A 27,617-nucleotide genomic window follows, 5' to 3' on the forward strand; every position below is an offset into this window, starting at 1 on the left:
AGTCGCTAAGTCATGTCCAACTCTTTTGCAACCCCATGGATTGTAGCCCACCAGCCTCCTCTGTCCATGGAATTTCCCAGGCTAGAATTCTAGAGTAGGTTATGGTTCCTTCTCCAGGGTATCTTCCTGACGTGGGGCTTGAACCCATGTCTCCTGCATTGATAGGTGGATTCTTTACCACTGAGCCACCAGGGAAGCCCAGAAGTGACCAAAAGCAACATAGAAACAAAAAGACATGGCCATGTTCCAGTAACAGTTTATTTACAAAAACTCAGTGGTAGGGCAAATTTGCCCAGCTGAATGCAATTAGCCAACCCCTGATCTAGAGGAAGAAACAAACATTAACCAAATAATAATATGTATGGTAACATGTGCAAAGGCCCTGTGGCACAGAGGACACATGGGTTTAGTAGTTTAGTAGGGGTTTAGTAGGGTTTAGTTTAGTACGGTTGATCGAGGCCAATGGGGCTATTGCTAAATGACAGATCATGTGAGTGCGGCTAGAAAAGGAGGGAGAAACAGACCAGCAGTTCTTTTAGGGCACATACAATTTTCATCTTTACGTATTAACCATTGGCAATCAATGGATTATTTTAAGCAGGATGGAGATATCAGATTCGAGTGTCAGAAGATCACTCACTGCAGTGTGTACAAGGCATTGGATGAAATTTCCTCATCGGAAACTTAAGGGTGGAGATGCGTGCCCTGTGGATTGGACAGTTCATTATGATAAGCAAATTACATGTGGTATAGATGGGTTTTATATCAATGATACAGACAACTACATGGGGATAATCTACAAGAAGCAGCACAATCAGAAGGTCCTACACATACCTTTGAATTTTCTCTATGAACAGTGGCAGTCTGAACTCAGGAAGGAGATTGTTTTGTTTATGTGAACAGACTTCCTTCACCAGGGTAACTAATCCTTAGGGTGCTCACGAAAGAAGAGGAACTTCTTTCACTCTCTCACTCTGCCTCTCTGCTCTTTCTTCTCTCAAGCACATCTGGGTGCTTCCTGGAGCCTAGGTCTGGCTCCAAACCCATGAAAATTTGCCAAGAATAAAAGCTTCTCAAGAATGAGATGGATCCCGGGGCGTCCTCTCCAGAGAAGCTGGATAAAGAGAACTTAGTGGGTAAGTTCATTTTTCCTGCCTTAAGTTTATTTTATGTATATTACACAAAATGGGAGTTGTATCATTGCAGAGAGTAAGCACGAGGTGGATTAATGCATATTGAAATTGGCTTCAATTTCATTTAGAGCCCAGAATTTTGAAGTCATGGCATATTGTGGTTTTTATTTGCTTCTTGAAGACCAGTCTATGACTTGCCCTTTTTCTTAAGTGTTAGAGAGAATTTGTGTTTATCTTTATATTCATTTTTTGGCATTAGCTAGCAAAGTTATGTTGAGCAGGCTAAAATTTATTCATTCTTAAATATCATTTGATGATGGTTTGATTAAATAGAAAAGTTGGTTTGAGCTGCACCATGTCTGATATACTGATCTCTCAAGTTGAGGAAAATAGAACAGCCTGTAAATATGAAGTGTAGCTTGAATACTAATGTTCTTCTGTATTGCAGAGCATATTGCTTGCATTATTTTAAATCTTAGGATATTTCTAAAGTAGATTCTTTTATAACTTCATTTTATGGTGGAGAAAACTGAGCCTTCGAGAGTTTGAAAACTTGGAGGTTCAGAAAATGGTTATGGTGATGATGGTGATGATGTTGGTGTATGTGTGTGTATGTGTGTGTGTGTGTGTGTGTAAGTCCTAACCTGTGCTCTATACAAGTAACCTGTGCTTCATGACACCAGTTAGAAATGCGGGACACATTCGGTATGATCATTTTGTAAAAAAGAAAATATACATTTAGAGATACCTACCTGAATTGGAAAAGAGACTTTTCTCTTGAAGTAGATCTAACAACACAGATAGATTGAAGACCATGGACATCATTTGGAAGGTGCATGTGGGACCACTCTTCCAGTGAACCTGGATTATTTTTTTAAGAAGTTTCATGAGACTTTTTAGCTTCCACTTAACAGGTTAAGACATCAACTGGATAAAGGGCACGGCTGAAGCTGTATCACCAGTGAAATATTTTAAAGCGTTCGTGGGTCTACTTGGTTTTGATTTTTGACTACAAGGAACAACCTGCCCTATCACAGAACAAACAGAAGTAGGGCTTATACACAACTTCTGACTTCACGTGCTCTAGGCAGTTTATGAGGTGCGATGTCGGTCCTTCTCTGAGACGTGTGGCATGTGTTTGCCCTTGCCCTCCTCCATCTTGGACACATTGAGAAAACAACACCATTTGGTCTTTCAAGCTGTATAGGAAATTCCACACACAGTGTTAGGAGAATTAAATGAATAACTGAGTCCTAGTTATCACCCCCAGTAGGAGCCCTCTGCAGAATGTGCCTCAGGCTTGGACCAAATTTCGAAAGCCCCAAGGGTACATTTCTTCCTGACTCCAAGTTCCGTGACGTCACAAGGATAAATCAGAATGTACAGAATGCTATAAACTAGGGCTTTCCCTCCCCACCCAGGGACCTCATTAGCACTTCTCATTAGCCTTGGACAGAAAACCCTACCCCTTCCTTTTTTTCTTTCTTGTTTTTCTTTAAGAGGTAAAGTGAAGTTAATTGGCATCTCGGTCATCTCCATCTTAGAAATTCTTCTCAACGTCAACATGCAAAAGAATCTTTCTGGGCATTGTTTTTAAAACACAGATCTGGTCCTCACCTCTAGAAGTTTTCATCCTTCTCAGACCTTCTGAGTCTGAGATGGAATTAGAAGTTTGCCTCCAAGTAAATTCCTAAACTAGTGAGGTTGCCAGATTAAGATCACATTTTGAGTGATTTAATTTAAATTTGGTTTCTTAAATTTAGCAATTCTGCATTTTTCCTTAAGGAAAAAAAGTTCTTGATACAGCAATCTGTGTGGATATTTGAGAGAAAAAGGGAGGAGGACAGACAAATTGCAGGTGATGAAAAGATAGTGTTTACCTGTTGGGTTTCACTTTAGATTTTATGTTCGGCACTTAAAATCCTTGTTTCACTAGAGAAAGGGCCAGGAAGTTGCTGAGACTCTGTTTTACTGGCTATATCTCCTCAGGATCAGAAGCAAACAGAAAAGGGGAAAGAATTTGTAACACTCTTTGCCAGGCCCAGAGAAAGTGATTGTTTTTATTCCACATACATTTTATTCCCCACCCAGCAAGAAGCATCTGGTCTTTCCTGTTCTAAAAATACACAAGACTTTTTTTCACTTGACTTGAGTAGTTTTTTTGCATAGAGAGTCCCATGGACAGAGGAGCCTGGCAGGCTACAGTCCATAGGGTTGCACATAGTCAGACATGACTGAAGAGACTTACCATGCAGATGGGTAGATTTTTATTTTTAAAGTGCTTTTTAAAATTATAATGGTAGCAAAAAATAAGAAAATTCTGAGCAGTATAAACCAGTCATACTTCCAACACTCAGAATTAACCACTGTTAATATTTTGGTTAATTTTCATCCAATATAGTTATTGTTGTTTTTTTAATGTGGACCATTTTTAAAGCTTTTATTGATTTTGTTACAATACTGCTTCTGTTTTATGTTTTGGTTTTTTTGCCCACAAGGCATGTGGGATTTTAGCTCTCCCTGCTCCCAGCATTGGAAGGTGAAGTCTTAACCACTGGACCACCAGGAAGTCCTCATCCAATATTTTTTCTAATCATACTATTTTACTAACAAGGATTATACTGTCCATATAATTTTACATCTTACGATTTTTTTCTTTTAACAATATACCACAGCAATTTTCAGCTTCCCTGGTGGCTCAGATGGTAAAGAATCCGCCTGCAATGCCGGAGACCCAGGTTCGATCCCGGGGTTGTGAAGATCCCCTGGAGAAGGGAATGGCAACCCACTCCAGTATTCTTGCCTGGAGAATTCCATGGACAGAGGAGTCTGGCAGACTAAGTCCATGGGGTCGCAGAGTCGGACATGACTGAGTGACTTACACACATAGCAATTTTTTCATGTTTTTGTAACTTAAAAATTTTTTATGGTTTTTTGGCGAGATGTCATGGTTCACTTAATTATCCCTCCATTGTACTTTCAGGGTGTTTTTCTTTTTTTTTCAGGGTGTTTTGATTTACTGCTCTTATAAATAACACTATCATGAGAATGTTTGGGCATAAATCTTAAGGACAAAGTAATTGTATTTATTATGGGTAGTTATTTCAGACAGAAAAGGAAAGGGAGAGATGAGAATGATTTTAAGGAAAATGTTTTCTCTTTATTTTCTTCCTATAATGGTGGGAGTTGAGAGATAACACCTATGAAGGCGAAAACTTGAGGACCTGTTGTTCTCAGGTTAATTGACTCTCTTGAGAGCAAACAGAATCTTCTCTGATGGATCATTATTTCCAAACAAGAAACTTCAAACATATCAATACATCTATCCATCCTGTTGCTGAACATCATTTTTGATAGTCCAAAGTGTTGAGAGCACCGCCAACTTCATTCATTCAATGAATGAATCCAGAAACCACTGTGTTTCAGGAGATGGAGATGTCAAAATAAAATGCCTACTCTCAGAGCAGTAAAAATTCACAGGAAAGTTAACTAAAAATTACAATGTACTATGAAAAGTGATGGTAGGCGGTGTTGTAGAAACTCAGAAGAGGAGCCCCTGGAGGTGAAGGTACGATTGGAAAGTCTTCCTAGAAAAGAAAATGAGAGAAAGGAGAAGGTAGGGTGTGCAGGGGGTCTAGGGAACACAGAAGCCCACATAAAGCACAAGAACAAGTGAGGACTTTGGTGTTTTCTCTACCAAAGGGGATGTTTATGTGCTGTTAGCGTGTGATCTAGTCACCTAGATCCAGAAGTAAGAGAGACTGGGAGCTCCCTGGAGATCCAGTGGTTAAGACTCTGCACTTCTAATGCAGGGGGTGTGGGTTCGATCCCTCATCCAGGAACTGAAAGCCCACGTGTTGCGCAGCAAGGTCACAAAACTAAAACAAACAAAAACCGATAAACAACCAACTCCATCCCCCAAAAGAAAAAAAACAGAAGTGAGAAGAGAAGGCACTGCTACTTGAAAAACTAGATCGAAGATGCTCTAAGAGCCCATGTGTCAAGCCTGGTCTCTGAATGCCAGGCGTGGGAGTGGCTACTGCGTTTGACCGATGGCGATGGATGGAGTCCCGTAGGAGGCTGTGGGCCAGGCTGCCTGGGGTGGGAGAAGGTTATATAAAGAGGGGCACGCGAGTGGGGCTTTGTGTTGGCAACACTTACGTTCTTGGGCTGAAAGGGAGTGTGCACAGTACTAAAAACATTATTTTTACACCTTTTTTAATATTCCATTTCAAAATACATCTTAACTCTTTCTTTAAAAGACCAAATGGTTAAAAAGAAACTTAGTATTAATATAAATGTGTCATGAAGTTCCTGTCTGTAGTTGAGATGTAAATCTCAGTTTAGAAAACTCTTGGGGTTATGGAATTTTATAGCCCTAAGGACTAGCGATGATGATTAAATCATCACCTACACTGATTTGGCAGTTTTACAGCAAAGATCTGGTTGTCTTTCTCAGTGTCTCTCTGTCTCTCTCTCTCCTTCTCTTTCTTAAGGTTCTAAAAGTGGTCTGAAAGAACTTACAGAGTCAGTGACCAAGCCACTTTTTAGGAGGTAGAAACCTGTAGGAGTTAGGGTTTTATTGTATGTCCTCTTTTAAAATATAGTTTTTGCACATGGAGAGGAGCCATCCACTGGATGGGCCAGAATATCCACAGCTGATATTTAGAATTGTATGGTAAAAATAAATAAATTAAGAAAAATATGGATACACGTATATGGATGGCTGAGTCCCTTCACTGTTTGCCTGAAACTACCACAACATTGTTAGATGACTATACCCCAATACAAAATAAAAAGTTTAAAGTTTGGGGGAAGAAAAAGAAAACAAATGTCAGTTGTCAAAGCACGCACTGACCTGGACAAAATTAAATAGGCAAAAAAGGAAAACCTTACTCAAGCCTATTGCCGTCGAGGAGAGAGGAGGTCAAAACTCAGTCTGAACCAGCACCACCGAAACGAAGAGGTGTAGGGTGTTTCTTGTTTGTTTTTATACAATTTTGGTTGTTGTTTGGCTTGCGGGATCTTAGTTCCCCAACCACAGATGGAACTCAGGCCCGGGAAGTGAAATTGCCCAGTCTTATCCATTAGACCACTGGGAAATTCCCCAGGGTGTGGGGTTTTTAAAGGCTGCAGTGCACTAGTGGAAAAGTATGAATGACTTTGCAGGGTGGTCATAGACCATCTGGGTTTGGTTTGCTAATAAATTTCCCACATCTTTATGACGGGCAGTATATTTTACAACTTGCAGCGCAGTGTCTACTGAAGTCAGTCTCCTACCGCCCACAGAGACTGGGAGTGACGGGTGCTGTCTTCTTAGCAGTTGCGTTTCAAGAGAAGGTCTCCCAGGTCCTTGAGATAGATAGTCCCAGATTGCAAAAACCGGCAAGAGGTTTTGAAAAAGGCTTACATCTCAAAGGGGCAGAGAAAGAATTTACAAGGATAAATGTTCTAAAGGAAGTGCTCATGGAAAAGGGAAATCAGGGGCCTTGAGTCAAGAAGAATCTCTTTAAAGGTTCATCAAGCTGAAGGAAATGTTCAAAACTTGAGGAAATTCCTAGGCAGTGGCCTAGCTCACTAGGGGGCTTCCTAATGAGATCAATGATTTCTTTGTGTGTGTTGTGTGCTCAGTCACTTCAGTGGTGTCCGACTCTGCAACCCCATGGACTGGAGCCTGCCAGGCTCCTCTGTCCATGGGATTTTTCAGGCAAGAATACCAGAGTGGGTTGCTAGGTCCTCCTCCAAGGCATCTTCCCAACCCAGGGATCGAACCCACATCTCCTGTGTCTCTTTCACTCCAGGCAGATCGTTTACCACTAAGCCACTGGGGAAGTACTATTAATTCCTTTACATGTAATTTATTTAATCCTCAAGGCTAGCTATAATTGTGCTAACAGAGAAGGAAACTAAGACCCCAACAGGCTGAGTAACTTGGAAGGCGTCATCTAGCTTTCATGTGCAGTGTCTCATTTAGAACGCAGGGTCACGGGACCTGGGACCTACAGTTTCCATCCCTGTAAGCACTGCCCACAGGCTGGTTGTGCTAAAGCTCTTCCATTTTCTCCATCCTCTTTTTTTTCTGAGTTTGCAGAGCAAGCAGTGAGCTTTCCATCCTCAGTACTATCCTGCCCATGGGTACAGTGCATAAGTCTTAAACCCTTGGCTTGAGAGACTGAATACACAAACAGACAAAAGGCTGGAGCGTATCTAAAAATAGGACTCTGACCACCAACCTGCAGCAACCAGCCCAGAAAACCAACCCTTCATCTATAATAACCAGCCCAGGAAGCCAGCCTGCTAGATGGCAGATTTGCAGGGAGTCAGATTGTTATCTCTGACAACAGTTCAGGAAGCTGAACAATTACTTCTGTAACAATCAACCCCCAGTGGCCAGGGCTTGATTAATAACTGACAGCTCTCCTGCTCTCTGATTGCAACTTAGGATCAACGGAAGAAAACCACACGGCACTCCTCTGTGATGGTTCTCCTAGACCATCACATAGGATGCTCTGCCTCTAGTTTGTCCACGCATAACTTCACCAGGGTGACAGCCTCCAATCAAGGCACACCTGGAGCCTTCCATTTTTCCCCACTATAAAGCTTTCCCACTCCTCTGCCTACCTTTTAGTCTCTGCTTGTGATAGCAAATTCTGAATAAATAGCCTTTGCTTTTCTCTTTGCTGGCTGGTTTTCATTCTCACAGGCTCAATATGTGTAAGTCTATGTAATCACCACCCAGATCAAGATACGGAACATTTCCAGCACCCTGAAAAGCTCTCTCATCTCTTCCCAGATAATACTCAACTGCCCAAACTCCACTACCCAGAGACAGTCTACTCTGACTTCAAACATAATAGATTAGTTTTGCCTTTTCTTGAATTAAATGATACAATACGAGATCATGCAGTATGTATTCTTATGTTGTTGTTGTTTAATTGCTAAGTTGAGTCTGACTCTTTTGAGACCCCATGGATTGTAGCCCGCCAGGCTCCTCTGTCCGTGGGATTTCCCAGGTAAGAATACTGGAGTGGGTTGCCATTTCCTTCTCTAGGGGATCTTCCTGACCCAGGGATCAAACCTGTACATCCTGCCCTGGCAGGCAGATTCTTTACCGCCAAACCACCAGGGAAGCTCATGTATTCTTATACATGGAATCAGAAAGTATGTACTCTTATGTCTAGCTTATTTTGCCCAATGTTTTGTCTATGAGATTCATTCATATTTTGAATATTTTGAATTCATATTTTGAATGCTATAGGAGTATAGCTTTTGTCTTTTTTCCTGAGTAATCTTTTATATGAACATAAAACAACTTTGTTCATTCTACTGTTGATGGGTCTGGATGGTTCTTTGTTTCTTGGATTTTATGAATAAAATTGCAATCAACATTCATGAATATGCTTTTCTCCATAATCAGCCTTCATTTCTCTGAGATATTACTTAAAAGTTGAATACTAAGTCATAAAGTAAGTGTGTATTTGGCTTTAATAGATACTTTCAAATAGTTTTTCAAGGTGATTTTATCAATTTGCATCTATGAAACCTCCAATTGCCCCACAACCTTGATAAAATGTGGTGTTGCTGCTGCTGCTGCTGCTAAGTCGCTTCAGTCGTGTCCGACTCTGTGCGACCCCATAGACGGCAGCCCACCAGGCTTCCCTGTCCCTGGGATTCTCCAGGCAAGAACATTGGAGTGGGTTGCCATTTCCTTCTCCAATGCGGGAAAGTAAAACGCGAAAGTGAAGTCGCTCAGTCGTGTCTGACTCTTCGCGACCCTGTGGACTAAAGCCCACCAGGCTCCTCCATCCATGGGATTTTCCAGGCAAGAGTACTGGAGTGGGGTGCCATCGCCTTCTCTGAAAATGTGGCATTATCAGTCTTTAATTGTTTGCCATTCTGGAAACTGTGTATTATTATCTAATTGTGGTTTTCATTTCCCTGATGTATACTGTACATCATTGTTTTGGTGTTTTTAAACAATGTCATTACCTAAATGGCTATTTCTGCTTAGAGAGGAATTGACTATGTATAGTAACACATATCTGTGGGCTTGAATTGTATATAGTACTGATCTCGACTGAAGTGACTTAACAGTAGCAGCAGCAGCAGATCAAGACAAAATTGGGAAATAAGCAAGCAAGTCATCTAAACTATTTGATTTCCTAAAATTTGTTTCTACTTATAATGCCATCTAAGTGGGGTTAGTGATCTAGAATGTTCCTTCCCTACTTCCTAACCTCATAGGAGTTAACATCTTGCCCTGAGTGTTTACACTTAGTCCTGGAGAGTATTTAAGTCTCCTCTGGTGCTATGGGCTGCATCTAAGCTCCAGGAACAAAGCCCCAGAGGCATGCACCTACAACTTGAAGCTTGGTTTTGCCTCACTGCCAAAGATTGTAGAACTTGCGGGTACCATTTTACTTAAACAGAGATTAAGGTGATGGTGACAGTGCTAACCAGGATGCTTTCTGGCTGCAAAATGAAGAGTTGGCCTCAGTTATCCCTAAATCCCTTCCAACTAAAGTCCCAGAGTCCTTCTCCCCAGAGTCAGCAGTGCTGGGACTCTGGTGTCTGTGCCGTATGGCTCATCTTTTGTTTCGCCAATCGAGGGGAAGATGTTCACCAGACACTGTGCTGTGCTTCATCCCCACTTACTTCACCAGCTGTGCGTATCTGAGAGGGAAGTGCAGCAGAGCCAGGACCCTGTTATCACACTGTCCTGTTGTCGATTTTCCTGTTAGATGTGAACTCTTATTGGAAAGTTCCCCATTTTATTCTCTTGCATCTGCAGCTCTAGCACCGCGTACCTGACATATAACTGCTAAAAAGTGAAAAAAGTGAAGAGTTAGTCAGTCATGTCTGATTCTTTGCAACCCCATGGACTGTAGCCAGGCTCGTCTGTCCAAAGAATTTCCCAGGCAAGAACACTGGAGTGGGTTGCCATTCCCTTCTCCAGGGGATCTTTCTGACCCAGGGATTGAACCCAGGTCTCCTGCCTTGCAGGCAACTTCTTTACCGTCTGAGCCATCATGGAAACCCCAAGCTGGTAAAATATCTGTTAGACGGATGAAGGAGAAATCCGGGTCAATTTGCTGCCCCCAGCAAAGTCCAGTTCTCCACCAGGGAGTAATACGATGGCAACTTCATGGTATGGGGACAATTACGCAGTTGGATGGCATCACTGACTCAATGGACATAAGTTTGGGTAAACTCTGGGAGTTTGTGATGGACAGGGAGGCCTGGCATGCTGCGGTTCATGGGGTCGCAAAGAGTAGGACATGGCTGAGTGACTGAACTGAACTGACAATTACCCAGAGGAAACACCCCTCCACATATTAGGATAAAGCAGGAGATGAACAGATGGCTAAAGCAGGAGATGATCAGAGAGGATATGGCCCCTTTTCTTTCCACCACCCCCTCAAGGGAATGGCTCTGGAAGGATCCTTGTGTAGGATAAGGTAAAGGGTGGGTATGGGAGATGTATGAAGAGCCTTTATAATACAATCTCAGTATTCCTTTGAATTGGAATTGTAATCCTCAAATCCACTTCTCAGCACAGCGTCCTGGTTTTAGCTGTGGGGGAGGTGGGGAGGAAGAAGGCTGGTTCTGCAGGAGGCTGCAAAAGCAGCTTGGTGCTCCCCCAGAGTTGCTGTGCTCACAACGCTGAGCTGCACAGCCTTGAGGGGACGGCGACAGCCCCACTTTAACAGCAGCTAATGACACCCCAGGCTCCACTGATCCTCCTGGGGCAGCGGCCTGGGTAATTCTAATGCTCAGGTGTAAATCTTGGAAGATTAATCATGTCCTAATCATGTCCTCATCTCTGGCCTCTCTCTCGGCACATTTAGTACTTAACAGAGCCACGCTCGCAGGTAATGATGCTAGGGACTGCGGCGGAGCTCATGGAGGTCAGGGCAGTTTTCTCCGTGACCAGCACTTTCTATTGCAGCTTGGTGTTAAGGCTGTAGAGTCTGGACGTGTCTAGGGCTTGCTTGGGCTTCCCTGGTGGCTCAGACGGTAAAGAATTAGCCTGCAATGTGGGAGACCTGGGTTAGATCCCTGGGTTAGGAAAATACCCTGGAGGAGGGCATGGCAACCCACTCCAGTATTCTTGCCTGGGAAATCCCATGGACAGAGAAGCCTGGCGGGCTACAACCCATGGGATCGCAAAGAGTTGGATACAACTGAACGACTAAGCACAGCAAAGGGCTTGCTCACGGCATAAAGTGTAGCTGAGGTCCTTGTTGGAGTCCCAGCTCCCTGTGCGTGTGGTAGTGTAAAGTCACAGCCCCCAACACCCCTAGGTTTCTGAGCACCAACTGTGACAGTGTCAGCAGGGCGAAAACACACCAAAGGGGCAAGGACTGTGCTGCGTTCTCAAAGCTTTCCTCAAGATGCCAGCAAAGTGCGAATCATCTGGGAGAGTCGTGTCCAAGCAAGGTTATTGCAGCCTTGTTTGTAAAAGCAAAATTGCCAGTAACCATAATATCCATCAATAGGAGAACAGCTAAATAAAACTTTTTTTTTTTGAGTCACACATTTAATATATGAGGCAACAATGAAGAAGAATAAGGTAGATCCAGATGTAGTGCCATGGAAATATCTCCAAAATGTATTCAGTGAATATATTTTGAAGGCAAACAGAGAAGAGGAGGGCAGAGGATGAGATGGTTAGATAGCTTCACCAACCAACGGACATGAATTTGAGCAAACTCCGGGATATAGTGAAGGACAGGGAAGCCTGGCATGCTACAGTCCATGGGGTCAGACATGACTTAAAAATTGAACAACAATATTCAGTTTAAAAAAAGAAGTAGAAACAGTGTGATGCCATTTCTCACAAAATCTACAAATCAAAACCAGGGTTTTCTAACTGTAGATACAAGTATGTAAATACACAGCAATCGGTCTCTAAGGACATATACCAAACTAAGTGGACTGAGGAGAGGATGGTTGGGGGACTCCAGTTTTATTCATATTTCTTGGATTTTTTATTAATGAGAATGTACATATACAAGGTCTGTCATTAGTAATAACTTTAAAATGCTAATAAATAAAACAACAAAGATTCTATGAGAAGGCACAAAATGGCATTTTATCCTGCATAATAATAGTCTGATCTACTATTGTATGATCAGATACATAATAGTATGATCTACCATACATAATAGTATGTATGTAGATCAGATACATAATAGTATGATCTACCATACATAATAGTAGATCATACATAATAGTATGATCTACCCGATGTGGTCCAAAGTTTCGGAAGGTGATATATTGGAAATTTAAACTTTGATATACGCAGGTAAACCCTTATTGTTATGGAGTAGATCTTTATGTGCATTTAAAGCCTATTAAAGAATATTTGCACTCAGAAGTTTTTCACATGAAATATGTATCTGAAACTTAGATGCTTTTCATTTATTAGAATGCAGCAACTGAAAAGACTGAAAATAAATGGTGAGGACAGGGTGTGTGGGAATAGGCACAGGGTACAAACTCTTTCAAGGGCACTTACCATCTATCAAAATTGTAAATACTAATCCCCTTGACCTAACACTTCCACTGCTGGGAATTCTCCTACACAAGTCCACAAAAATACACATTAGGACTCCTCACAGCATTATCTCTAAGAGCAAAATCCTAGGATCTTGTCTCAGTTCAGTTGCTCAGTCATGTCCGACTCTTTGCGACCCCATGGACTACAACACACCAGGCCTCCCTGTCCACCACCAACTCCTGAAGCTAGCTCAAACTCATGTCCATCGAGTCAATGATGCCATCCAACCATCTCATCCTCTGTTGTCCCCTTCTCCTCCCGCCTTCAATCTTTCCCAGCATCAGGGTTTTTTCCAGTGAGTCAGTTCTTCCCATCAGGTAGCCAAAGCATTGGAGCTTCAGCTTCAGCATCAGTCCTTCCAATGAATATTTAGGACTGATTTCCTTTAGGATGGACTGGTTTGACCTTCTTGAAGTCCAAGGTACACTCAAGAGTTTTCTCCAACACCACAGTTCAAAAGCATCAATTCTTCAGTCCTTAGCTTTCTTTATAGTTCAACTCTCACATGCATGTATGACTACTGGGAAAAACCATAGCTCTGACTAGACGGACCTTTGTTGGTAATGTCTCTGTTTTTTAATGTGTTGTCCAGGTTGGTCATAGCTTTTCTTCCAAGGAGCAAGCATCTTTTAATTTCATGGCTGCAGTTATCATCTGCAGTGATTATGGAGCCCAAGAAAATAAAGTCTCTCACTGTTTCCATTGTTTCGCCGTCTATTTGCCGTGAGGTAATGGGATTGAATGCCATGATCTTCGTTTTTTGAATGTTGAGTTTTAAGCCAGCTTTTAAGGATCCTTGTAAATATTCATAAATGCGTGTTTGTCAAAGCACTGGTAGCAGTAAAATGGATAAGTGAGGATGAATTTGAGATGGTATCAGTGAGGCTTAGTGTCTTCTGTGGTTGGCCTGGACAACAGTATGGATGGTTAAGGCAATCATTGAGACAAAGGTAGCATAAGGTGTATGTGGATCATCTGAGTGGAGATACCAGCAAGTATTATTAGTTCCAGTGCCTGTGTGGAATGTGGAATTAATCAGAGGAAGTTAGGGGTGAGGGTGTGGTTGTTTGTCAAGGAGAAGAGAACAAGAAGCAGTAAGGATTTAAAACAAGGTGAAATAGTGAATATAAATAATTCTAAAGTACAGGGATCTACCAGACCTGGATGCTTTACAAACAAGAATCATAGTACTTGAGAAATTATGTAATTGATGTGATTAAAGCTATAAAGCTTTAAGTGGCTGAAATATGATTTGAATTTAGTTCTATCTCTTCCTAGGTGATATTAAGCTAAAATGCCCCTGCTGTGGTAGTATGTGATTAGCAAAAAGACACTGAATGTAGTGAGCTGATGTAACAAAATTCTATGAAAAAACAAAATTATCAAATATCAGTGCCTGACAAGTCTCTGTAATATTCATCAATCTGTAACGTAGGGACAATGGTAGTAATAGACATTTACTAAGATAGATATAGGGCCTTTCCTGATGGCTCAGCAGGTAAATCAGCTTGAAATACAGGTGACACAGGTTCAGTCCCTGGGTCGGAAAGATCCCCTGGAGGAGAAAAATGGCAACCTACTCCAGTGTTCTTGCCTGAAAAATCCCACGGGCAGAGGAGCCTGGTGGGCTATAGTTCAAAAGGTCATGAAGAGTTGGACATGACTGAGCAACTATGCACAAACATGAAGGTAGATACTAATGTATGGGTTAGATGCCTTATGTAAACAATCCCATTTAGTCCTCATCAAGTTCTTCAAGGTAGGTAATATCTGCCCCCACCCTACAGATGAAGAAATTGAGGCTCAGAAAGATTGAGTGGTTTTTCTGAGACCACAGCCCTAGGGAGTTAAAGACTCTCATAGAAACTCAAATGTAAGCACTCTTGAAAATGTTTTTCCTTGTGCTACAAGGTCTCCTTTGGGATAATAGTACCTACCTATCTGCCTCAGAGGTTGTCTTGATTTCACCTGGGGAATTCTGAGGCCCTGGGAATCTGTCTTTTATTTATTTATTCCATTTTTATTACTTTTGACTGCACCATGAGACATGCAGGCTGGACCTGTACCCTGGACCACCGGGGAAGTCCTCAGGAATCTGTCTTTTAAGATGGCACCCTGGTGATTTTCATGTGTTGAGAGTAATAAACCATGGCAGCCCTATGTAAATGCTATGGTTATTATTATTACTGATTGCTATGAGATGTGTCTTGGAAGGGACAGGTCCATCTTCATCTAAAAACCTGAAGGAATATTTTCTGTGTGTGTGTGTGTGTGTGTGTGTGTGTGTGTGTGTGTGGTATTACTGCCATCAAGAGTGTGTGTGGATTCAGGTTGCTTCCTCAGCCCCATTCCAGCTTGGCCAGCTCCCTGGATGGTTTCTTCATGCATGCCACTGAATCGCTTTCCTAAGAACCATGTCAGTTACAGGCTTGCCTCCTTCCCGTTACCTAGGCATCAAGAATAAAGGGCTTGGTGTATGTGGCTGGATCCTGCTTTTCCTTTCTTTCCTGCTGATGGTCATTACCTTCCCGATCTCCATATGGATGTGCTTGAAGGTAATACCCTGGGAAACAGATTGGTCTCTCTGTGTGAGTTGATGAACCATTAACACTAAATGCTCTCCCTTCATCTCTTAGATCATTAAGGAGTATGAACGTGCTGTTGTATTCCGACTGGGACGCATCCAAGCTGACAAAGCCAAGGGGCCAGGTATAACACTGGTTTTGTTGAACTATCATCAGGTTTACTTGAACTCTGTGACATTGCTAATGTTTGTTTTCAACTCACCGAAATGGCAATTTCATAGGACAGATTCTAATATTCTTGAAAGAAGAGTCTATTCAAACAGTAACTTAAAAGGCATATGGAGGAAAATGGTTATTTGCTACACCTCTCTAGTAATGTCTGTTGTCTGCCCCCTAATAAGATGTGTTTAAGTAAAACCATTCTCTGTTCAACTATATTGTGGAGTCTCTGGGGAACTTCCTTATTCATTCTGTGTGCTCTGCACTTGGCCATGTACTAAAGCAGGCACTCAGGTGTCTGTTACATTTTTAAACATATGAGAAACTTCAAAAGGAGAAGCTTGTTACAGAGACTTGGCCATTTCAAGTAGTATGATCCTACTTGTCTAATATAGACTTCCCTTGTGGTCTAGTGAAGTGAAAGTCACACAGTCGTGTCTGACTCTGTGACCCCCATGGACTATACAGTCCATGGAATTCTCTAGGCCAGAATACTAGGGCTTCCCTGGTAGCTCAGTCTGTAAAGAATCTACCTGCAGTGCAGGAGGCTCAGGTTTGATCCCTGGGTCGGGACGATCCCCTGGAGAAGGAAATGGCAAAACACTCCAGTAACCTTGCCCGGAAAATCCCATGGACAGAGGAGCCTGGTGGGCTGCATCTATGGGGTCGCAAAGAGTCAGGCATGACTGAGTGACTAACACTTTCACACTGGTGGTCCAGTGGCTAAGTCTCCGAGCTCCCAGTGCAGAGGACCTGAGTTCAATCCCTGGTCAGGGAGCTAGATCTCACATGCTTAAATTACATGCTTCAGTGAAGACCCTGTGCATTGTCTAATAAGGAACCTAAAGGAAAGAAAGCAAGAAATGCTTGTTAATGGGTATTTTTATGAGTTCATCCAAATAGTGGTGATGGGATTATCCAACTGAGGAATTACAGAACAAAGGTAAACCCTTTCTAGTCATGTTTCACCTGGTGGAGCCAAGGTTATAACTTAGAAAAAAAATTGGATTTGAAATAGGTGGAATAACCACAGCTTGAAGGACTCTGGAGAAAAGTCTCTTCTAAATGAATTTTCCCAGAAGAGTTCACCACTAAATGTCCCAGGGTAACAAATCTCGTCATACACGTCTCTGGGGCTGAGGAGTTACCTCAGAATGTCACAAGAGCCAGAGGGAAACAGGCCAAATTGCTAACAGAGAACCTCTCCACTTCTGTAAATCGTAAACTATTCTTTAATAATAAAAGTATTCATAACAGGAGTTACTACTTCTTGAGAACTTAATACATGCCTGGCACTATGATTTTTTTTAATAATTTTATTTATTTATTTTTATTTGTGTTTCTTCTGCATCCTCCTTGCTGTGTGGGCTTTTCTTTAGCTGTGGTGAGCGGGGGCTACTCTCTAATTGCGGTGTGCGGATTTCTCATTTCAGTGGCTTCTCATGGTGGAGCAGGGCTCTAGGGCATGCAGGCTTCAGGAGTTGCAGCTCCCGGGCTCCAGAGCACAGGCTCAAGAGTTGTGGTGCATGGGCTTAGTTGCCCCGTGGCCTGTGGGATCTTCCTGGACCAGGGATCACATCTGTGTCTCCTTCATTGACAGGTGGATTCTTTACCACTGAGCTACCAGGGCACTATGTTTAGCATTTTATTGCGTTATCATGTTGTGTGTGTACTGGTCGCTCATTTGTATCTGACTCTTTTCCATCCCATGGACGGTAGCCGGCAAGGCTCCTCGGTCCATGGGATTTCTCAGGCATGAATACTGGAAAGGGTTGCCATTCCCTTCTCTGGGGGATCTTCCTGACCCAAGGGTTGAACCCAGGTCTCCCATATTGCAGGCAGATTCTTTTGCCATCTGAGCCACCAGGGAAGCCCTGATCATGCTTAATCTTCACTATCATCTTATAGGAATTGGGTGACTGAAGCTCAGAAAAATTAGATGAATGTTTCTAGGTCACAAGCTAGTAACCAATAGGGCTGGGACTTACCTCTGACTAGTTCTAAGGGCCATGATTTTAACCAGTGACCTAGCACCCAAAAAAGGAGTAAATTAGGAAGTAATCCTTACCTCAGAAAGGCTTAGAGACCAAAAGAAAGAAAGCACCTTAGCAGTGTTTTCTGTTGATGCTACTAGCCCTTTGCAAGGTACTCAATGCAAAAACTTGTTTCTTCTTTGAAAACAAAAACAGAATCTTTTCGGTAAATGGAAAAGGATGGGCGTCCCCATCGTGCTGACATGCTTGTGGTTCTAGTCTTGGTCACTCTTGCTGTAGAGAAGCTTCACCAGAGCAAAGTTAAGGCATCATGGAATCCTCAAAGCAGTGTCCTCAGCCCTCCCTGCTCCCCAGTCTAATACTTGACAGCTCAGAGAGAAGTAAGAGTATTCACAATTGAGGAAAGTTGTTGTATATAAGCTAGAACACAGTTACAGAGAAACTGTAAATGTTGTAATACATTAGTTTTAGGGACACTGAAATCCTGGGAAGATTTTAATGCTAACATTCCTTCAGTCCTGAAGAATATAAATGAGAATGTGGACAGACATTGATATTCAAGGCCTAAAGTCTATGCTTGAATCTTTGTACAGATACCTTTAACCCAGGGAAAAACCAATTTCCAAAATATTCTTATAAATAAATGTCTAACTCAATACTTGAATAGAAGTAGGTCCAATGTTTTTTAATTTTTAATTTCAATTGGAGGATAATTGGTTTATAATATTGTATTGCTTTCTGCCATCAGCGTGAATCAGCCACAGGTATACATAAGTCCCGTCCCTCTTGAAGAATATCTAATAATTAAATGTTAGGGCTTCCCTGGTGGTCCAGTGGTTAAGACTCTGTACTTTCACTGCAGGGGTGTGGGTTTGATCCCCGGTTGGGGAGTTAAGATCCCACAGGCCTCTCAGCCAAGAAAAACCAAAACATAAAACAGAAGCTATATTGTAACAAATTCAAGAAGGACTTTAAAAAATGGTCCATAGAAAAAATATTGAAATAAATCAAAATTATACGCCAAGAATTTTTAGCTTCTTAACAAAAGATTTTAATTTCTAGGGAATCACTTTCCTTTAGTCCTTAACTCATCAGGTCAGTTCAATTCAGTCGCTCAGTCATGTCTGACTCTTTGCGACCCCATGAATCCCAGCACGCCAGGCCTCCCTATCCATCACCAACTCCCGGAGTTCACTCAAACTCATGTCCATCGAGTCGGTGATGCCATCCAGCCATCTCATCCTCTGTCGTCCCCTTCTCCTCCTGCCCCCAATCCCTCCCAGCATCAGGGTCTTTTCCAATGAGTCAACTCTTCGCATGAGGTGGCCAAAGTACTGGAGTTTCAGCTTTAGCATCAGTCCTTCCAATAAACACCCAGGACTGATCTTCTTTAGGATGGACTGGTTGGATCTCCTTGCAGTCCAAGGGACTCTCAAGAGTCTTCTCCAATACCACAGTTCAAAAGCATCAATTCTTCTGCACTCAGCTTTCTTCACAGTCCAACTCTCACATCCATACATGACCACAGGAAAAACTATAGCCTTGACTAGATGAACCTGTGCTGGCAAAATAACATCTCTGTTTTTTAATATGCTATCTAGGTTGGTCATAACTTTCCTTCCAAGGAGTAAGTGTCTTTTAATTTCACGGCTGCAGTCAACATCTGCAGTGATTTTGGAGCCCCCAAAAATAAAGTCTGACACTGTTTCCACTCTTTCCCCATCTATTTGCCATGAAGTGGCGGGACCGGATGCCATGATCTTCGTTTTCTGAATGTTGAGCTTTAAGCCAACTTTTTCGCTCTCCTCTTTCACTTTCATCAAGAGGCTTTTTAGTTCCTCTTCACTTTCTGCCATAAGGGTGGTGTCATCTGCATATCTGAGGCTATTGATATTTCTGCCAGCAATCTTGATTCCAGCTTGTGCTTCTTCCAGCCCAGCATTTGTCATGGTGTACTCTGCATAGAAGTTAAACAAGCAGAGTGACAATATACAACCTTGACGTACTCCTTTTCCTATTTGGAACCAGTCTGTTGTTCCATGTCCAGTTCTAAAACTGTTGCTTCCTGACCTGCATATAGGTTTCTCAAGAGGCAGGTCAGATGGTCTGGTATTCCCATCTCTTTCAGAATTTTCCACAGTTTATTGTGATCCACACAGTCAAAGGCTTTGGCATAGTCAATAAAGCAGAAATAGATGTTTTTCTGGATCTCTCTTGCTTTTTCCATGATCCAGCGGATGTTGGCAATTTGATCTCTGGTTCCTCTGCCTTTTCTAAAACCAGCTTGAACATCTGGAAGTTCACAGTTCACGTATTGCTGAAGCCTGGCTTGGAGAATTTTGAGCATTGCTTAACTAGCGTGTGAGATGAGTGCAATTGTGTGGTAGTTTGAGCATTCAGTGTCAGACTTTATTTTTTTGGGCTCCAAAATCACTGCAGATGGTGACTGCATTAAAAGACGCTTACTCCTTGGAAGGAAAGTTATGACCAACCTAGATAGCATATTGAAAAGCAGAGACATTACTTTGCCAACAGAGGTCTGTCTAGTCAAGGCTATGGTTTTTCCAGTGGTCACATTTGGATGTGAGAGTTGGACTGTGAAGAAAACTGAGCACTGAAGAATTGATGCTTTTGAACTGTGGTATTGGAGAAGACTTTTGAGAATCCCTTGGACTGCAAGGAGATCCAACCAGTCCATTCTGGAAGGAATGATACTAAAGCTGAAACTCCAGTACTTTGGCCACCTCATGTGAAGAGTTGACTCATTGGAAAAGACCCTGATGCTGGGAGGGATTGAGGGCAGGAGGAAAAGGGGACGACAGAGGATAAGATGGCTGGATGGCATCACCGACTCGATGGACATGAGTTTGAGTGAACTCCGGGAGTTGGTGATGGACAGGGAGGCCTGGCGTGCTGCGATCCATGGGGTCGCAAAGAGTCGGACACGACTGAGCGACTGAACTGAACTGAACTTGAGCATTCTTTGGCATTGCCTTTCTTTGGGATAGGGGGAGATAATTACCCCAAAGTTAAAGATGTACTTATTGAAGATCATCTGATATACTCCCACAAAAATAATGTACTGTATATCTAGGAGACAATCTATTGCAGTTATTTTCAGTTGGTCAAATTTTAAACTGTATTTACTTTTGCACAGGTCTGATTCTGATCTTGCCCTGCATAGATGTGTTTGTCAAAGTTGATCTCCGGACCGTTACTTGCAACATTCCTCCCCAGGAGGTAATGCTGACTAAAGATATGTTTCTGGAAATAAAGCCAATCTCTTCCCTGTTACATGGACAGTTGAGAATTCATAATATATTTTCAAACGATAAAGGGAAAGATGAACTGAATTCTTAGAGACCTGCTGGAGGAGTCCTAGGTGGCTCCTGAAACTTTGGGGCCTTGTTTTGCCAGATGAGAATGGAGCCAAGAGCAAGGGCTGCAAAGGTAGAAAACGTGGAATGATTGGGTGGGAGAAAGTCTGGAAGGAGAGAGAGAATGGATACAGAAGGTAGAGAAGCTGAGATGCAGAATGACAAGCAGATGCTTGGGAGAGTCTGATAAATGATTTTAAGAAGGAGCTGAAAGTAATTTGGTAGGTGGCACTCACTGGTTATGATATTATCCTTTTCATCACCTTTTCAGGAAATGCTTTAGTGTCATCTATATCTCTCACCTCTGCTCTAAATTGTTTATCTGTTTGGATCCAGTAATGTGAGATGGGCATGGAGAAAGAACACCCAGGGCACAGGGCTCACCCGCAGTTGGATTTCAAATAATGCTTTTCAGTTCTTGAAGTACTGAAACTGAATGAACCAAGCCAGTGACTGGGGGACAGGGGAGAGAAACAGAGTTATTAATCGTCATGCAACTTTCTAATAAACAAAAACAATCCAGGGAGAGAAAAGAAAGTGTGTGGAAGAGCAAAGGGGATTAGAAGAGAGAACAATCAACATCTTTGGGTAAATGATAATTTTCCTCTCTCTGGTCCAGAAAACTGAATCAAGACCCAGCCATGATGTCTTCATAGCACTGGCGGGAGTTACAGAGTGCTTACCTTAGAATTCAGCCCTAATCATAAGAGACCTTGGGATGCCTAGGGACCTGTCACAGGCTTTTTATGGCTCCGTGGTAAATAGTTCTAGGTGGGAGAATGGAGTTCTAGGGTCTAATTTCGTGGTATGCCCAGAAATCTGATTTTTCCCAAAGTCCCTTGTCATGTTAGTTCAGAATAACTAATGCAGAGCCTCTATAAAGTTAAATTGGTTTTTCTTTATCTGAATATAGAACACGGATCTCTGGTGCCATCTATGTTTTCTAAGAAGCATTGCTATTCATCAAACTGATGAAACTGAGAACCGAAAAGATTTCAAGTATCAGGGAAATGACTTTTCTACCTCTATTTAGAAGGTAGAATTTCAGCAGGGGTCTATATTTTAAAGTGGGAACACCTGCTTCACCTCTGAGTAGGGGATGTGAGACTTCCATAAGATGCAGTTACAGGGATAGGTACATATCACACCTATGTAGGAATTTGGTTACTAATTAGGATGATAGTAGATTCAAGTCAGGGCAGATTTTTGGTGATGCTGGCATGAGTTGTGATGAGCGCTCTTCTTCTGTGGAGTGGACTCTGAGGTAGTCTGCCGCTGTTTTGGTCATTGTGAAATTCATGTGTCTCTGTGCTCAGTTGCTCAGTCGTGTCTGACTCTTTGTGTGAAAGTCACATGCATGTGATTTTCCGTGTTCTTGCTCTCCAGATCCTCACCAGAGACTCTGTGACCACTCAGGTGGATGGAGTGGTCTATTACAGGATCTATAGCGCCGTCTCGGCGGTGGCTAATGTCAACGATGTCCATCAAGCCACGTTTCTGCTGGCTCAGACCACTCTGAGAAATGTCTTAGGGACACGGACCTTGTCCCAGATCCTAGCTGGCCGAGAAGAAATCGCCCATAGCATCCAGGTAAAGCCTGCATTGTTAATCCACTCATTTTAATTATCGGTGATAATCAAATATCAGCAGTTCAAAGCACCTCCTCCACGTGTGCACACACACATGTGCACTGCTGCTCTTAACAGATGGGCTTCAGTTTAGCATTTCTTTTTTTCTTAAACAATCGTGAGGTCCAGATTTAAATATGTAGGTGGGAAGAGGGAGCCACTGGAATTGCTTTTGGAACTCAAAATGTTGAATTGAAATCATACACTTCAGCTTTTTCCTCCTAGGAAAGCTGACTTCATGCTCCCAATGTCAATAAAGATATGAATAGTAATCGTAGTTATACTATTGATGAGGATGTAACAGGTAGCCCTCTCACCTCTTGTTCACCCTAGATTATGTATATGTGTGTATGTGTGCTAAGTCTTGTCCAACTCCATGGACTGTAGCCTACCAGGCTCCTCTGTGGAATTTTCCAGACAAGAATACTGGAATGGGTTGCTATTTCCTACTCCTACTTCCTGACCCAGGGATTGAACCTGCATCTCTTGTGTCTCCTGCATTGGCAGGCAGATTCTTTACCACTGTGCCACCTGGGAAGCCCTAGATTATAGACAATCACATTTCTGTGTTTTTGGAATCAGTTATGTTTTTATTCTGAGCCTGCCTTCTCTAAGAGGGAAATTCATCTTTGGTCCTTCTTGGCTTCTCCTCCAGTCTCTAAGGTAGCACAAAGTCCCTGAGGCTTTATAAGATAATATCAATTCTGCATGATAATGCTCCATGCCATTTTAAGAGCTTCACAAGTTCAATGACTCAGATGTTTCCCCATCACAGTTAGGTCAGTGGCTTCTTGGGAGTTCTCCCCATCTCCCGGCTCTCTGCAGGGATCACAGGAAAGCAAGGGCTCACTTGCTAGTTGGTAGCACGGAGATCTCTGCCCTTTACGCTTTAGGAGAACTATTCATCTAATCTCGCTATTTCTTGAGGCATTCTTTCTCATCCCTACCCCTCCAGGATAACCAGCAAGCTATCTTCAGTTGTCTGAAGCTCTAACGAAGGATGAGGATGTCTTTGGTTTTAGGCTTCTTCTGCCCTAAAAAAACATGTATGCCTTGCTACCTGTTTAAAACTGAGCCACAGGTCAGAGGTTAAACAGAGCAAGAAAAAGCGTATCTCAAAAAGTACCCAGTGATAATGTTAAGATATATTGAATTATTGCTGGGCAATGATAGATATCTTATGTGTATTCTATCCAAACCTCATGGCAATCCTGAAAGAAAACCTGTCATAGGTATGAAGACTGAGAATCAGAAAGGTTAAGGAGTGAGCCCGATGATTCACAGCTGTAAATGGCAGAACCAGGACAAATGCCATTGCTGCCTGCTTAGTGTCAGTGACAAGAAAATGTGGGGTATCTGCTCAAATCTGGATGAACAGTGTATGTTCTTTAGGAATGGTTTGGGTGCATCTGCTGAGTAACCACCTCTTAAAAGAAATACCAACTTATGTTTCTGAATCCTTCCTGGGATTTACTTCAATTCCAGGAAGGCAGTGATAAGAACTCCTATTTTCTTCCCAAATGGTCTCACTCCAAATGCTGTAAATTCAAAAGGAGAAAAGGAAGAGTGTTTCTCTTGCATATGTAAAATATAGCAGACTCTTTTATCGCATTGCCTGTATTCTGATTGATGTCCTTTCTTTTGACTTGGAAACAGACCTTACTTGATGATGCCACTGAGCTGTGGGGGATCCGCGTGGCCCGGGTGGAAATCAAAGACGTCCGGATTCCCGTGCAGTTGCAGAGGTCCATGGCCGCTGAGGCCGAGGCCACCCGGGAAGCCAGGGCCAAGGTAAGGGCGACTCCAGTCGGTACTGGAGGGTGAGCCCCCCACCCTGGAGCCCATGAGGATGGAGCTTGAATGGAAGCTCAGGCTTCCTCAATGATTTTAATAAGAAGGCTGCTTCTTTTCCTCCCTTTGTTGTTGTTGTTTTTTTTTAGAAGTTTTACCGAGAATTTCTTCCTGAATTAAAAGGTCATGGGCAACTTTGAGGGGAAGGATGGGGGAAGGCATATTAAGGGAGTTTGAAATGAACATGTACATCTGCTATATTGAAAATGGGTAACCAACAAGGACCTACTGTAGAGCACAGGCAACTCTGCTCAATGTTATGTGGCAGCCTGGATGGAAGGGGAAGTTGGGGGAGAACGGATACATGTATATGTGTGGCTGAGTTCTTCTGCTGTCCATCTGAAACTGGCACAGCATTGTTAATCAGCAATGTTGTTGTCGTTCAGTTAGTCAGTCAGTTGTGCTGGACTCTGCGACGCCAGACTTCCCTGTCCTTCACTGTCTCACGGAGTTTGTTCAAACTCACGTCAATCATCTCTACCCCAATGCAAAATATTATAATATAAATATAGATTTATATTATACACAGTGACTTAGCAAGGTGGGTCCCCTTGAGAGACATGAGCAAGGCAAACACCAATCCCCAGGTCTCACCTCAGACTCAGTGAAGCAGAGGCTCCAGTGGGCCCAGGAACCTACATTCTCATGTAGCTGGTGATTCTGATGTAGCAACCTGGTGCCTGTCTTTCGAGCGTTAACCCTCTAGTATGTTAAATGAACACACTAGATTAAGAGGACCAGGTGCCTACAATCCAGGTTAGAGTTACAAAATATGAGCACAACTTGGTCTCAAGTGTTCTTGAATCTATTGGATTCATAGCCTTCTTGTCTGTGTAGAGGAATTTCCTGAAGTATCAGAAACCCGTTGAGATTAGAAGCCTCCAACTATCCTCTTGGGAATCTTACTTGGGAGTCCAGGAAGATTCCCTCTGCTTATCTCTGACTTCTCTGTTGAGCTCCAGCAGCTTCTAAGCGGTGGACTTGGGAGGCACTTTTGCACATGGGCAGTGAGTGCCCACGACGGGGGAGTTGAGTTCCAAGTCATTCCTGGGCAGCTTGAGAACCAGAGGAGGTGCAGGGTGCTTAGGAGGGTTCCAAAGAGGGTTTGCAGACTGCACTAGCTGCTGCTTGTAATCAAGAGCAGGTGGAACTGGAAACAATTCTTACACTGTAAGAAGGAAACAAAATTGGAAATTTTTTTGTTCTAATTCTGTGAAAAGTGCCATTGGTAGTTTATTAGGGGCTGCATTGAAACTGCAGATTGCTTTAAGTAGTATAGTCATTTTCACAGTGTTGATTCTACCACTCCAAGAACATGGTATAGCTCTCCATCTGTTTGTATTATCTTTGATTTCTTTCATGAGTGTTTTTTAAAGTTTTCTGAGTACAGGTCTTTTGCCCTCTGTAGGTAGGCATTTTATTCTTTTTGTTGCAATGGTAAATGGGATTGTTTCCTTAATTTCTCTTTCTGACCTTTCATTGTTAGTGCATAGCACAGGGAGCTCAGCTCGGTGCTCTGTGATGACCTAGATGGTGGGATGGGGGGTCTGGTGGGAGGGAGGTCCAAAAGGAGGGGATATATGAATACATATCGCTGGTTCACTTCCTTGTACACAGAAACTAACACAATTATACTCCAATTAAAAAATGAAACAAAATTGGCAACAGAATGAAAATTTTTTAAAAATCTGTGATAAATGAAACTCACAGAAGAAAAAGCCAGTTGGAAGCCTTGAATTTCAGACTTCTCAGCAAATGAAAGCAGCAGATGGGGAGGACAGATTCAAGAGCACCACTATGGTGGCTGGACCTGTATTTGTTTGGGTTAAAGGCAGGGCTTTTATTTTGTTTGGAATGAAAAGTAGGGACTCATAATTTGTAAGTTATCTCCCTGTTTCCTGCAACCTCCTCAAATTTCTCTAATCACATAAGGATATGAAACTCTAATCCTTGCCGAAACATGGGTGAAACATGGGTGGCCAAGTGGGGGCTAGGAGAGAAACATCATTGCAGACCCAGAAAAAGAAAGCAAGCACTAGTCACAATCGGGAACCTTATTTCTAAAGTCTTTTCTTTCTGTTGGTGTAGGTCCTTGCAGCGGAAGGAGAAATGAATGCTTCTAAAGCTCTGAAGTCCGCCTCCATGGTGCTGGCCGAGTCCCCGGCAGCCCTCCAGCTGCGTTACCTGCAGACCTTAGCCACCGTGGCCACAGAGAAGAATTCCACCATTGTGTTTCCTCTGCCCATAAATATGCTAGAGGGCATTGATGGCATCACCTACGACAACCACAAGAAGGTCCCCAACAGAGCTTGAGGTCCTCCTGCTGCCTCTGGCCATCACTTAGACATATCTGTTCCTATGGCAACCCCAGCACTTAGAAGTGTTGAGAATGTCAACACTATTCAAGCAGAGTAACTTTACAGCTGGATCAGCATTAGCAGGAAAAGGCATAGAGGCTACAAAAAAAAAAAAGAAAGAAAGAAAAAAAGAAAAAAAAAGAAGGGCTGTATGCTACTTTTATTTTTAAGAAAGGAAAGAAAACTTTGCATTAGTCTTAGGATAATCAGTAAGTAGGCATCGCTGACTTAGAACAGGAACTTTCTTGCTGTAGCTGGGGTGATCTTTGGGTGACCGTGATTATGATTTCAGAATTGTTTTTTAATGAGGTTAAGCAGGGCTTCCCTGGTGGCTTAGATGGTAAAGAATCTGCCTGCAATGTAAGAGACTTGGATTCAATCCCTGGGTTGGGAAAATTCCCCTGGCACTCTAGATAATCGACAAAGTAACACATTTATACTAGCTATTTGCCTTATCAATAGAAAGTGATTATTTGCTCACTTTCCAGTTCTAGCTATCTGCTTTGTAATTCCAAAGTAGTTATTAGCTAAATTTCTAATTGTGACAACAAATCCCCAGAATGCTTAAAATTATGATTGATTTTGATGTTAAGGACTAAAGAGGCACTGAGGCTTCTGGCTGCAAATTTATCACCACCTCCCTCTTCCAGGCAGATTGCCCTCAGCTCCCTGGCTGTGTGTCCTCCTCCTGGAACTGTGGCCAATCCCGGCCTCCCAGCACCTTTGTCAGAGGGTGAGATAAGACACTGCGATCCTGCAGGCTCCAGTCTGCTTATTTGTTCACAAGTGAGAAGCTGGCAAAAGGCTGTGTTATTTGAAATCACTGGGGAACAGTAGCCTGCGAACTTCATGTTTTCAATCTATCCTTAGTCCCAAGAGTCACAAGTCATCAAGGATTGCTTGTAATGATTCTTCCTCTCTAACCCATGCCCCCAAACCCCTCAAAAATAAAGACGCCATAGAATGTGAA

At 42.6% G+C, this 27,617-nt stretch overlaps 1 protein-coding gene across 2 annotated transcripts; it reads left to right on the forward strand.

Annotated features, from left to right (window-relative positions):
• Positions 1–521: 521 nt before the first annotated feature.
• STOML3 (stomatin like 3) lies at positions 522–27,617 on the forward strand. 2 transcript variants are annotated; one of them, XM_024999865.2, is made up of 7 exons: positions 522–1,136; positions 15,148–15,251; positions 15,333–15,405; positions 20,592–20,674; positions 22,198–22,401; positions 24,096–24,230; positions 26,379–27,617. In XM_024999865.2, exons 1-7 carry the CDS (start codon positions 1,085–1,087, stop codon positions 26,601–26,603), a joined length of 876 nt encoding a protein of 291 aa, XP_024855633.1. In that variant the 5' UTR covers positions 522–1,084; the 3' UTR covers positions 26,604–27,617.

Source organism: Bos taurus, chromosome 12 (assembly GCF_002263795.3).
Source record: "Bos taurus isolate L1 Dominette 01449 registration number 42190680 breed Hereford chromosome 12, ARS-UCD2.0, whole genome shotgun sequence".
Taxonomy (NCBI): Eukaryota; Metazoa; Chordata; class Mammalia; order Artiodactyla; family Bovidae; genus Bos; species Bos taurus.

What these genes read in the sequence shown, in the direction of transcription:
- STOML3 (XM_024999865.2), top strand. Translation starts at nt 1,085, where the DNA reads ATGGATCCCGGGGCGTCCTCTCCAGAGAAGCTGGATAAAGAGAACTTA. An exon ending in CCATATGGATGTGCTTGAAG is followed by an intron (nt 15,252 to 15,332) that starts GTAATACCCTGG and finishes TTCATCTCTTAG; the next exon opens with ATCATTAAGGAGTATGAACG. An exon ending in GCAACATTCCTCCCCAGGAG is followed by an intron (nt 20,675 to 22,197) that starts GTAATGCTGACT and finishes CTTGCTCTCCAG; the next exon opens with ATCCTCACCAGAGACTCTGT.